This window comes from Prosopis cineraria, unplaced genomic scaffold (genome assembly GCF_029017545.1).
Source record: "Prosopis cineraria cultivar Desert tree isolate PC_DT_omini unplaced genomic scaffold, ASM2901754v1 PC13, whole genome shotgun sequence".
NCBI lineage: Eukaryota > Viridiplantae > Streptophyta > Magnoliopsida > Fabales > Fabaceae > Prosopis > Prosopis cineraria.
The window spans coordinates 35578260-35590989 of NW_026555344.1; the positions used below are offsets into that span (position 1 = coordinate 35578260).

General features: G+C 30.4%; 1 protein-coding gene across 1 annotated transcript; it reads right to left on the reverse strand.

Annotated features, from left to right (window-relative positions):
- Window positions 1-441: 441 nt before the first annotated feature.
- Window positions 442-1835, reverse strand: LOC129290063 (F-box/FBD/LRR-repeat protein At5g56420-like). Its single transcript, XM_054926775.1, has 5 exons — window positions 1550-1835; window positions 1410-1461; window positions 1057-1222; window positions 827-970; window positions 442-720 (listed from the first exon to the last, which is right to left on the reverse strand). The coding sequence occupies exons 1-5, from the start codon at window positions 1833-1835 to the stop codon at window positions 442-444; spliced, it is 927 nt and encodes a 308-aa protein (XP_054782750.1).
- Window positions 1836-12730: the final 10895 nt, after the last annotated feature.

The following is a 12730-nucleotide window of genomic DNA, read 5'->3' on the forward strand; positions in this document are numbered from 1 at the left end:
GGCTTCTTTCAAAGGAGAGAAGTCGATTCTACTGAACTGAATGTTCACCCCTAGCTTCTTGGGTTCTCAAACTTATCTTTAAGTTTTGATCATCTTAGCTTTCATCATAGGCATAGAACAAAAAATATATATTCCATTTTAAGTATCCATGATTTAATAAAATACTTTCTTGTAAAAATATTTAAAAGAAGTACATTAAATCTGGAAAAAAAAAATCTATCTTTACCTTAAATACGATTGGAAAGAGGATCGAATATCAAGCATCATCATCTTCAACCACACACATAAAAATGATAATTTTCTTAGATATCCATGGCTAGGGTAACCTTAACGAGCACTACATTTAATCTATATATTATATCCACTTTTGTGAGATATATGCTAAGAAAATCATGACTTCTATTACTTTAAGATACACAAAATATGAAAATTAAAATTATCTCAAACACTTGCATCTACGGAGACTTCATCAAACAAAAGTCTGCAATTCTCTGAACCTCTAGGGCACGAGGATAATCTTTTGAGCATTTGACCATACTTCTTATCTTCAGAACTGCAACTGAAAATTGAGATTGTTCTCAAGACTCTTGCATTCTTCATAATAAATCTTACAAATTGAAACTCACATTCAGAGCCATCATATGCACCAAGAATGAATTCCTTTAGCTGTGATGAAATACATTGAGGAACCTCACTATTGGTTCCATTATCCTTCCAAGCCTTTTGGGATTAACTTCAATCTGATCATAGGAATATGAAAAATTAGAAACAACCTATATATAAAAAGTAATGCACACTCAATCAAAGTTGAAATTAAGAAATTAACCTCATCAATATCAAGAATTTCAAGTTTGGGGCAGTTAGGTAGGACTTCCACTATCCAATTCAAGTCTTCATCATAAAGACATTCAAATTCCAAGTGGGTTAAATGGTCAAATCTTGGAAAATAATCATTGCCAGACGCTGTATACTGCATGATGAGGACTAAGCTTAATTATGTAATAAAAGTAGAGATATAGATTGAAAAATAATGATATAGATAAGAATCATTCATACCGTCATTAATGAAAGAAAGGTCACATTAGTAAATGCCTTCCACGTAAACAGATGGGAAGGAATATTTGCCGAAACCAGATGTTCAAGCTTGTCAACATTTAATAACGGCACATCATCATCAACATCAACATCGTCCTCGTCATTTATAAAAAATCTAATACCAACTCTTCAAGAAGAGCACAACTTGAAAGGAGATATGTCAAGAATTCAAAATTTGAAATTTCAACTTCCAACATATCATGACTTTAAGCAAAGGCAAATTGATAGAATAAGGATTATCCACTTTAACCCCATGCAACTTTAAAACCCTAAGGGTACTGCAATTAAAAGTTCTTGGGGGCAAGTCAATGAACTTATCCCAACTGCTAAAACGTAGTTCAAGATGATCAACTCTGCGATTTAGCGCTGTGTTAATCCAAATATTAATCTTAGTATTGGGAAGCATGTTATAGTACTTGACTCCTTCTCTAACCCCATTGATAGCAGCTCTCACATCTGAGCCTGAACTTTTCTATAGTAGTCTTCGAATCAGTCATTGACAAGACTGCGTCTACAAACTGAGTGAACGAGTCAAGACTATGAAAGTTTCTACAATCAAAATCAAAAGTGGGCATTGAAAGCCAAAGTGGTCTCCATCTCTTGGACAAGAGGCTTGTGGCAACGGCTTCTCTAGTTGGAAGAAACGTGAGGATATGGTGAAGCAAAGAGTCTGGTAAGTTACTGATACTATCTCTCTCCAGTTTCACTAATTTTAACTGGTCTGACATTGAATTCGCCATAATCGTAGTTATGCCGTCGTGATCCTTCTCTCAGAAAGTCAGGATGACAAAGAGAACGATAGAGAAGCCAAGCAAAGTGGCTGTTGTCACAGAATGGCAGCCAAACATTAGAAAGCCAAGAACCATATAAGATAAGATTGTGTTTAAGTTGATAGATTTGGATTTGGATTTTAAATTTAAAATCTCAAATTTAAAATATTTTGTTTGGATAATATAAAAAATTTTAAAGGAAAAAGGAGAAACGAGTTGAAATTAGAAGCAAAAATAAAATATTGAAAGTGACAAGTTTACCAACCAAAGACGAGAAGAAGCAGGGGTGATAAGAGCAGTCACAGTGGAAACTTGAAGAGGATGAGATAATCGTGGTTGTTAAAATTTCAGTTTTAAATAACTAGGATGGAAAGTAGAGAGAATTTGAAATTAAAAATAAATTATAATAAAAAGTGGATTTGGATTTGATCAAATGTAAATCCAAATTTAAATTTTCATTGTTATAATATAGTTATAATTATAATTTATGAATAGGAATTTGAATCATTCAATTTGATCAAAAAATTTCACTTATTTAACTGAAAGAATTGATAGAATTGATTCAATCATATAACCCCAAAAAAAAAAATAGAAGTGATTCTTAATTAACAATCAGTTTAACAATCAGTTTAAGATAATATCATGGGGTCTACGTAAATAATCATATATCTTAGAGGGAGCTTTTCTTGAAAAAGAAAAATTACATCCTACTCATCTAGATATTGAAAATTAAAAAAAATAATGAATTTAGAAATCTTCAATATTTTACTTATTTATTTTAAGGAGGAAAGATGTGATCATATTTTATATGGTTTATTAATGAATTAAAAAACATACATCCAATAATAAAAAAAGAAAACTTACATCCAGATTTTTGAAACATGATATCTTTTTGTAAATTTAAATTTCTAGTCAATTTTTCTGAAATTAAGTTAGAAGATATTCTTAAAATAATCATATCTTTAAGATTATATGATCTAAATTTTGTAATGTCATCATTCTGAGTAATTTTTAAATTTTTGTCAATTTACAAAATCTAATTACAGAATATATGAATTCAACCCCTCCCCCAACGATTATAAGAAATCCATCACAATTTCATATAGATTTTAATTTGTTATAAATAGTGTCACGTCCCGAAAATAGAGAGTAAGTGGCACGAGATGTGAATCGTGTCACACAACCCCGTAAGCCTCAAATAGTAAATTCGTTCTATTTTTAAAATGTAATCAAATTTATATTAAAATTATAACACTTTTGATACTAATAATTATAACAAAGTTTTAATATATTCGTAGAAATTTTAACAGAATCTCCTTATAAATAGAATCTCTCAAATTTCTACAATACACTAATTCAGTCAAAATAACAATAAGTCAAGAGCTTAGTGCTTTTCAACCAATAAATAATATATAAATCAAAATAAAGTCCTAAGAATAACCTATGTGGAGCAATTAATTTTTCTTCTAAATTAAATACATGAGTCTAAAATATTTACATCAAAGGTATAATACTAAGCAAAATTTTCACCCAGTATAATTGTATTGCTCTTTTAGAGGTTGATAGTAGGATCAACGTCAGTTAATAAATCTGAGATCAAAAATAATTTTTTCAATGAATAGCATCCCTAAAAATAAAATTAAATAAATAAAAAAATAAATAATAAATTCAATCTATTGTGTAAATTAGTTAAAAAGATGAGAATTCAATATGATCTACTCAATAAATGTATAATCTTATTTATAACCATAAAAATGAGAGTAACTAAAACACTTTATTCCAACATGGTAGGAGATGAATGATTTATACATAGGATAAAGGTGCAAATTTACTTTAAAACTTTTCTTCCAGGAGCACCTGATATTCTAAAATATTTATGGGAGCAATATTGCCTTAAAATTCTTCAAATGGTGTAATGTTACCTTGCCGTTAAAGTTGACTATTTGTTGACCATTTTGTTTGATTAAACTTGCTATGTGGCATTCTTTAAAAATTAAAAAAATGATAAAAGTGCAAATTTACCTTGAAATTTTCCTCCCAAGGCGTCTACTATCCTTAACTTTTTTTTTTTGAAGCAATGTTGTCCTGAAACTCTCTAAAATGGTGCAATGTTGCCCTACTGTTAGAGTTGACTATTTTGTTTGACTCCACTTGCCATATGGTAGCCACATGACATTTTAAACAAATTAAAATGCTGTTCCCCCTCCCCTCCTTTAAGTCAGCCATTCTTCTCTTCATTCCTCCCTCCTCCATTGTCAGCATTTGCACGACAAGAGCTAAATGAGAAGCTCCTATTGAGTTGTTACTTTTCCTTACTTGGTATTAGTTAATCTAAGTTGTTAATTTTTTATTCTTGTTGTTTTGGATATTTGAGCTGTTTTTGAATTGTTAAATTCTTGAGCTATGTTTTTATTTTCTTCCTTTCTATCCCCTGTCTTTATTGTTTTTTGATGTTAAAAATTTATGTTTGATTGTTTTTCTTGATTATTTTTGATGTTGAAAATTTGAGTTTAATTTTTATCTTAGTATTCTAAGTTATTTTGCATTTTCAGTGTCATGGATGAAGAAGAAGAAGCTGATAAGGATGAAGCATTATTTTATTTTATTTTAGTTTTAAAAAATATTACATGGCAAGTGAAGTCAAACATAATGGTAAAGGCAACATTATTTCTCCCAAAAAAAGTTGAGGATACTAAGTGCCCTTAGAGGAAAAGGTTCAGGATAAATTTACACCTTTATTATTTTTTTTAATTTTAAAAAATGCCATGTGGCAAGTCCAGTTAGACAAAATAATCAACGAATGGTCAACTCTGACATAAGGCAACATTGCACCATTTTTGAGAGTTTCGGGCAATATTGCTCCCACAAAAAGTTTAGAATACCAGGCGCTCTTGGAAGAAAAGTTTCGAAGTAAATTTACACTTTACCCTTATACATATATGAATCAACACAGCACACTAGTAATTGAACCTATTAAATTTTAAATATATAAATTGATGCAAATTTAAAATGATGAGGGCTTAATAAAACATATAATAAATGTGGACATACAATCCATAAAGGTAAATAACTGAGTGCGGCTTATGCCATGAAAACAAACATGAACACATAATTCGTGAGATAAATAACCAAATGCAGTTAGAGTTATGAAACAAACATGGACACACAGTCCACGAGGATAATACAAACCAAACGTGGCTAGAAACCACGAAATCAAATGCAGGTATAATACTCATGAATAACAAATGTGAGAATAAGGGTCACGAAATTCAAATTAGCTAATCATTAACTAAGGCACCGAGGGCTAATGGAACTACCATTAGCAATCAGTGTTATATATAAAATCCTCTTAGAAATCATGTTCCAAACATGCAAGAAAAATAATTATTTTTTAAAATAAAATTTTTATTTTTAATATCAAACTCGCATGAATTGTTTCAAATCTCAAATTTGCCAAATTAATACTTCAGAGCGTGCAAACTTGCATTATCATATAGCCAAGAAATTCTGAAGTTCAATAAACAAAGATATTGTCACTAATATTTGAAATATATTTCTTGAGGAAAAATAAATGCACATATCATAATTTAATTATCCTTCATCACTGTTCCATAATTTCTAAAACTAAAATAATTCATAAAAATAAAATCTTACTATAAAAAAACTATTAATAAATAATTAAATGGAATGTTGTTCATTGCTCATTAGAGTTCTAAATTCTCAAAATATTTTTCCTTTAATTCTTATTAGTATCTTGTTTTCCACAAATTCCATAACTATATAAATAAATACAATTTTAATAATTTTTTTATTATACAGTCTCAACCAACTATCATCATTTAAACCAAAACCAACATTTATGCTTTTAGAGTTGGTCTAAGTATTATTATTTATATTACTAGTTTTCTCCAATTTATTTTAATCATGTCTATCTATTTCTTGAAACATAATTTTCTCTCAATTCTTGCACCCAATACCTTAGATGTATTTCTTCTACTTCTTCAATTTAAATATTCAACAATTTTCCAAACAAGTTTCAAGTATTCAATAGCTACACACAAATCGATAATCAAATTCCTTTACAAATCTACAGATTAATACCTAAATAAATAATTTTCATAAATATTCAAAAATCAAATTCAATTTTCTCTCATAAGTCATTAACAAACATCTGGACACTAATATTCAAGTTATATATTTAAGTTATTCTCTTTCAATTTCATCTCAATAAATTATTTAACATCAATCAATTCAACAACATTAATTTAACTCCAAAATTATGATTCATATGTATGTCATTACTAAGCTTCAAGTCAAATTTTCAACTCAAATTTGAACCTTCTTCTTCCTATAAGCACGGGCAGCAGCAGAATTCTGTCAAAGGATTCTATGATTTCAATCGTCAACTCACACCCCCTCTCACGTGTCTCAACAAGAGAGAAAGCTCAAAAATCCTCACCTTAATCACCAATAACAGCGAAAGAGGGAAATATCAAGAGACTTCCAACAGAACAGGGAGAAGATGAAATTCACAGCTGAGCAAGGAAACAAAAGAAGACAAAGCACCATTCGAAATAAAGAAAAACGAATAGAATCAGCGTCAGTTCCAGCTCATGACCAGTACCACCAATTCCGGCGACTTGATTTCTTCCGTTCATTAGCAACATTTGAACGTCATTTACGAGAACAGAGCAACAATCAGAACCGAGTAGAGAAAAGAAGCATCACTAACCAAGAACATAGCAGAGAAACTCGACGTAGCACAAGCAAAATGATCCCATAATCTGTACCTCAACCTAGTGATACACTGTGAGCTCGAACAAGGAAGATGGAAGAGATTTTGACCAACGTCCATCAGCAGGAAAAACGAGCTCCAACTCCAGCCAGCTACGGACAGATCGACGAAAAATGCTTACCCCGGCGACGGTTGAAAATGGGAAGGGAGGAAGCGAAGACGCAGAGGAAGAGTGAAGAAATGAAGCATGAAGCCGAGCACCTCGCTCTCAAGAGAATGATCGAAGGAGGGGATGAAAAATTTTATCAGATTGAAAAGGGGCAGTTTCGTAATTCCAGGAAGAAAAAAAAGGAATAAAAAAACCAAAATAAATCACCTTTTTGTCTCAGTCAAATTCGAACTTGAGACCTAATGATACGGTTGCATGCACTCTTTCCTCACACCAACACTTCATATTGTCATATTTTTCTAAGAGTTAACATAATTACCATTAAAATACAAACATATATATATTTAATTATTTTTTCCTGGGTTATTACAAATAGAGTCTCATTCTTTATATGAATTGAAAGAATATGATTGGTTACCAATAATGTCCAGCTCAGTTGGTAGATAATCGGGTTTAATCATTGGTTGTGTGTGGAAAATAAAAATCTGAAAATGGATTAGTCCTTTATCATTGTTGGCAGGATACAATTGATGCACACAAAAAAAATAAAGAAAAAAAATATGATTAGTTACATTGTATAACCCGATGTTGGACTAACAAAATTTAGACTAAAGTACACTTTTTAGTCCTTTGATTCTATATAAGATTTTTTTTTTTGGTCCCTTAATCTTATAGGAAAATTTCATTATAAGACTAGAGATGTCAATTCCAAACAATTATGAAATTACACTACAGGATCAAAAGATTAAATTTAAATTATGTTTTGTAGTGAAATAACTAAAATGCCTTCCAATTAATTTTTTGTAACAACTAAAGTCCCAAACAAGTAACAATACTAAAACAAGTCAAGTTTTAAATTCCTCTTTCGGTGACGAATTATTAAAACCTTAAACTGCACTGCATTTTAATCATATATACTAACTTTTGTGAGATATATGATAAGAAAATCTTGACTTGTGTTATTTAAGTTACACAGAATATGGAAATTATCGATCTCGAACACTTGCTTCTTCTTCATCTGGAGACTTCAGTCGAACAAAAGCCTACAATTCTCGGAACGTGAGCATTTTGAAGTTCTCCTCACGTTCTGCAAAATTCAAAGTGAAAATGGAGATGGTTCTCAAGACTCTTGCATTCTTCATAATAAATCTTGCAAATTCAAACTGACATTCCAAGCCTTCATAATTAGAGAGTGAGTTCCTTTAGCTATGATGAAATACATTGAGGAACCTCCACTATTTGTTCCATTGTCCTTCCAAGCCTTTTGGGATAAACTTCAATCTGATAATAGGAGTGTGAAAAATTAGAAACAAGCTATATATAAACGCTAATAATGCACGCCCAATCGAAGTTGAAATTAAGAAATGAACCTCATCAATCACAAATTAAAAATTTCAAGTTTAGGGCAGTTTCGTGGAACTTTCACTATCCTATTCAAGTCTTTATCATAATACATGTAATTCCAAATGGGTTATATTGTCAAATCTTGGAAAATAATCATGACTAGATGATGTATCCTGCATGAGCTTGAACTTTTCTATAGTAGTCTTTGAATCAGTCATTGACAAGACTGCGTCTATAAATTGAACGAGCAGTCAAGACTATCAAATCTTCCACGCTGTGAAAAGCAAAACTGGGCATTGTGACAACAACTTCTCTAATTGGAAGAAAAGAGAGGATATGGTGAAGCAGAGTGTCTGGTAAGCTACTGATATATATATATATATGTCTATTTTCACTGATTTTGACAGTTCAGACGCTGAATTTGCCATAATCATAGCCCAATCGGATCAAACAATATAGAACTTGAGTCCTTCGTGGAAAGACAAGAGACGAAAAGAACCAAACCAAACCAGATTTTGAAGGGTTAAAACTGCAATGGATTACAAGTGAAATCTAGCTCTCCATGAAGAAAGAAGCAAAGAAATCAAAATTTAAATTTAAATCTTAAAAAGATAATAAAAAAGAATCCCTTCGCTATTGTAATACTTATAATTATATTGTAATTATAATTTACGAATATGAATTTTACTCATTCAATTTGGTCAAAAAAATTGACTTATTCAAGTGAATGAATTAATAGAATTAAATCAATTATCTAGCTCAAAAATAATAGAAGTGATCCTCAATTAACAATCAGTATAAGATAATATTATGGGTGGTCTTTGTAATAATCACATCTCTTAGGGAGTTTTTCTTTGAAAAGGAAATTAAATTCTACTCATCTAGATATTTTACTGAAAAGAATAACGGATTGAGAAGTCTTCATTATTTTACTTATATATTTTAAGGATGAAATATGTGATCATATTTTATAGGATATATATTGCATTAATTTAAAAAATTACATCAGAAACTAATTTTGGAAGATATTCTTAAAATAGTCATATCTTTTTTTTTTGTGCCAACGAAAAATCACTCATATGAATGGGCCATAAACACAAATCCCACATCTGTCAGAACAAAGTACGTTTTTTTTTTTTTTGGCCAACGTCAGAACAAAGTAAATTAAACCTAACCAAACAATATAAAAAAACAGCAAAAATAGCCAATATCACGCTCTGTCCTTCTCCAAAGCAGCAATTTTAAAGCGAATGGGGTCTCACAACCCGATTTGCTTCTATGGGAAGCCAACAAAATTGGTAATTCCTTCTAAGATTCCTCTTAAAAAGGGTATTTTCAATGAGAATATCACACTCAAATTGTGAGGAGTTTGATTTTTGATAATAAAGTCAATCAATATTTTGTTTTGAAAGCAATGTTCTCAAAATTGGATCCGATATTCAACCGAAATGGCTACCAATTTACAGTTTGTATGGTCCAATCGAATTGGACTAATAGTAACCAATGATGTAATAATTAAATAAAAATAATATTAAACGTATATATAAAATAAATATAAAAAAATCTATAGTATGTTGATAAAATGACATAACATGACTATAAATTAATAATATTATGAATTATAATTTTATAACTTGTCTAATATAGGTGAATTTTGATTAAATTAGATATGAGTAGATGCAAAAGTATTTACATTTGCATATATAATTGTCAATATCTTTATAAAAAAAATGATATCAAATCATATTTTATATATGTAAATTGTCCAAAAATAAAAGTGGCTTTTATTAGGATCTAATTTTTAGGTTTTTTTTTTGAATTTCTTAAGCTTTTTTTAATATTATATTTAAAATTGGTTGGTTTTTTGAAAACTGCTTTGGTTTTTGGTTCAACTATGGTTTCTGGCTCAATAGTAGCTCAACTCCAATCCAATCTAACTCAATCATAAAAATAATTTTTTGATTCAAATTAAGCCATTGACAACTCTGGTCGATGGTTCAGCTGTTTAGTTTAATTTGATTTTTAAATCATTAATTAAAAAAATATTATAAATAAATAATATGCTGAAAATGGAGTCGGGACAGGATCTTACTAGATCCAGGTATTGTAGAATTTATCTAACTAACCACACAAGATTGGATTACTAGAGCAAAGAGGAAGAGATGAAGAACAAACACTGAAGGAGAGGTGCTCACTCTGGGTGAGCTCTTACTTCAGCCATCCACCCATATTTATATTGTTAGAAGGAACAAAAATTTTTTTTTTCTAATTCACCACATGATGGAGAGAATAATTTGATTGGAATAATCACAATAAATGTGGGGAATGATGGAATGAATTAGGAATTAATTCACTATTAATTCTTGATTTCCAGTCAACTATCGATGTGGATCCTAATTCCTAAGAGTACAATTGGCTGATTTGGGAGGTATGAAAAAGGTGGGATATATATATTATATGTTCTCAAGAATTCAAACCTAAAGTTATATTACTAAAAAAAAAACAAATTAATTAACCTGATAAAAATACAAACAGAGCGCAGAAAAATGCACGGCGCGTGTGCGTGATAGCAATAAGCATATGTTTATAAAACAATACACGTCCTAGATTTTAGTTTCACTTATATAAGCTATTTATATAAATCACTTTCAAATTGAGAATCAAGAAAAATTCTTAAACTCATTAACTCTGCAAATTTAATAAGTTTTTAACTTTGCCCTCATACATACTTTAATAACTTATTTTCTTCTATTGACAATTAAGAATTTTTATAACATCTATTATCTTCATACACACACATAAAAATAATAATTTTCTTAGATTCATGGTTATGACCTTAAACTGTACTACGTTTTAATCATACCAACTTTTGTGAGGTATATGCTAAGAAAATCATGACTTGTATTCTTCATAATAAATCTTACAAAATTAAACTCACATTCCAGATGATTATATGCAATTCACCACAATTTCATATAGATTTTATTTTGTTACAGATAGAGTCCCATATTCTTTCTATGAATTCAAAGAATATGATATGTTACCAATAATGTTCAGCACTACAATTGGAAGATAATTGGGTTTGATGATCATTGGTGACGTGTGTTGGAAAAAAATTGATTGGTTCTTTTTTTTTTCTTTACCTACATATATTCTCCTATTGAAGACAATCATGGCCGAAACATTGTCCGGCAGATCAGTTCTTAATTGTTAGTGTGGATACACTTGATGCACAAAATTTTTTTTTTTTTAAAAAAAAGAGCGGTATGTGTATAGTATTACCTAGCCTGATGTTGGACTAACAGAGCCCCTTGATATATAGGCTGCTATCTCTGAATGAAAAAATTTATATGGATATAGGTGGCATTTAATATGTTAATGAAAATTTTCAAATCTGATTTTTAATTTACATGGTGATTTATATTCAATATGATTGTTAAGGCTCATCACTAATTTTCTTCATATCATTTTGTAACAGATTGTAATCATCGCCTTGAAGACTTGTGACTAGCTGGTCAATGGGCAACGCTCATGGCTGCGAAGTCGTGAGATCGAATGGGCGGAGACTCAGAACACATTGTAATCAACATTATCCTTCGAGAATCATGAGGATGAAAAAAATGTTTTATTTGAGGTAATGACAATTTTATGTAACCTACAATTACATAGGCTTATATCATATAACATCAGTCTGTGAAGGATAATATTATATAATATCAATCCACGTTACACTCCAATTAGCACAGTTTAGCTTTGCAAAGCATTAAGACACGATTAGAAACTCCTATGTTATATATGAATAAATACCATCATAATTGTGCAATATGTTTATGGAGGTAATTATTCCACCTTCAATAGTTCGTGTACACTGCAAAAAATAAAAGAACAAAGTTGCAGGCCCATTGTGCAATATGTATGGCGTCTGATATGCGTATCCTTTGGAATACCATGGCGACGTGACCAATACTCCTGCTTGAGGAAGACTAAAACAAGCTTAAAAATGTTGCTATTAAGTGATAGAATTGAAAACAATGAGAAAACCAATGACCTTATAATCTAGTGATATGTAAGCTCAAACAATAAGTGGGAGGTCATGGATTTGATCTCGTTTATGAGCTCAGGCCACTAGTGTTTGGCCCTCTAATTCAAAAAAGAAAGCACTATAAAAATCATAATCATTCGTACTGTACTTAAATGCAGAAGGGTCACATTAGAAAGTGTTTTCACAATAATAAGAAATAAAGGAATTTCTTCTGAGAACAAATGTTGAAGTTTTTCAACATTATGCATAGAAGCAAGATCATCTGGAGGGAAGACGTCATCATCTCTAGGCAAACATAGTTCCAACTCCTTAATATTCAAACATTGAGAAAGAAAACGTGCTAGGCATTCACAATATGAATATTCTTCCATTAGCCAATGCAAGACCTCAAGTGAAGGCAAATTAATTGAACGAGGAATATTCAATGTATATCTTTTCGTTGAAGGCACATTTCTGACATTGAACTCATAACAGTCAAAGCGTAGCACAAAATGCTCAAATTTATTATTTTTAGATGTGTTAATCCAAATATTAATCTTCGTTCTCCAACATGGTTGCATTCCTTAATGTGAGCT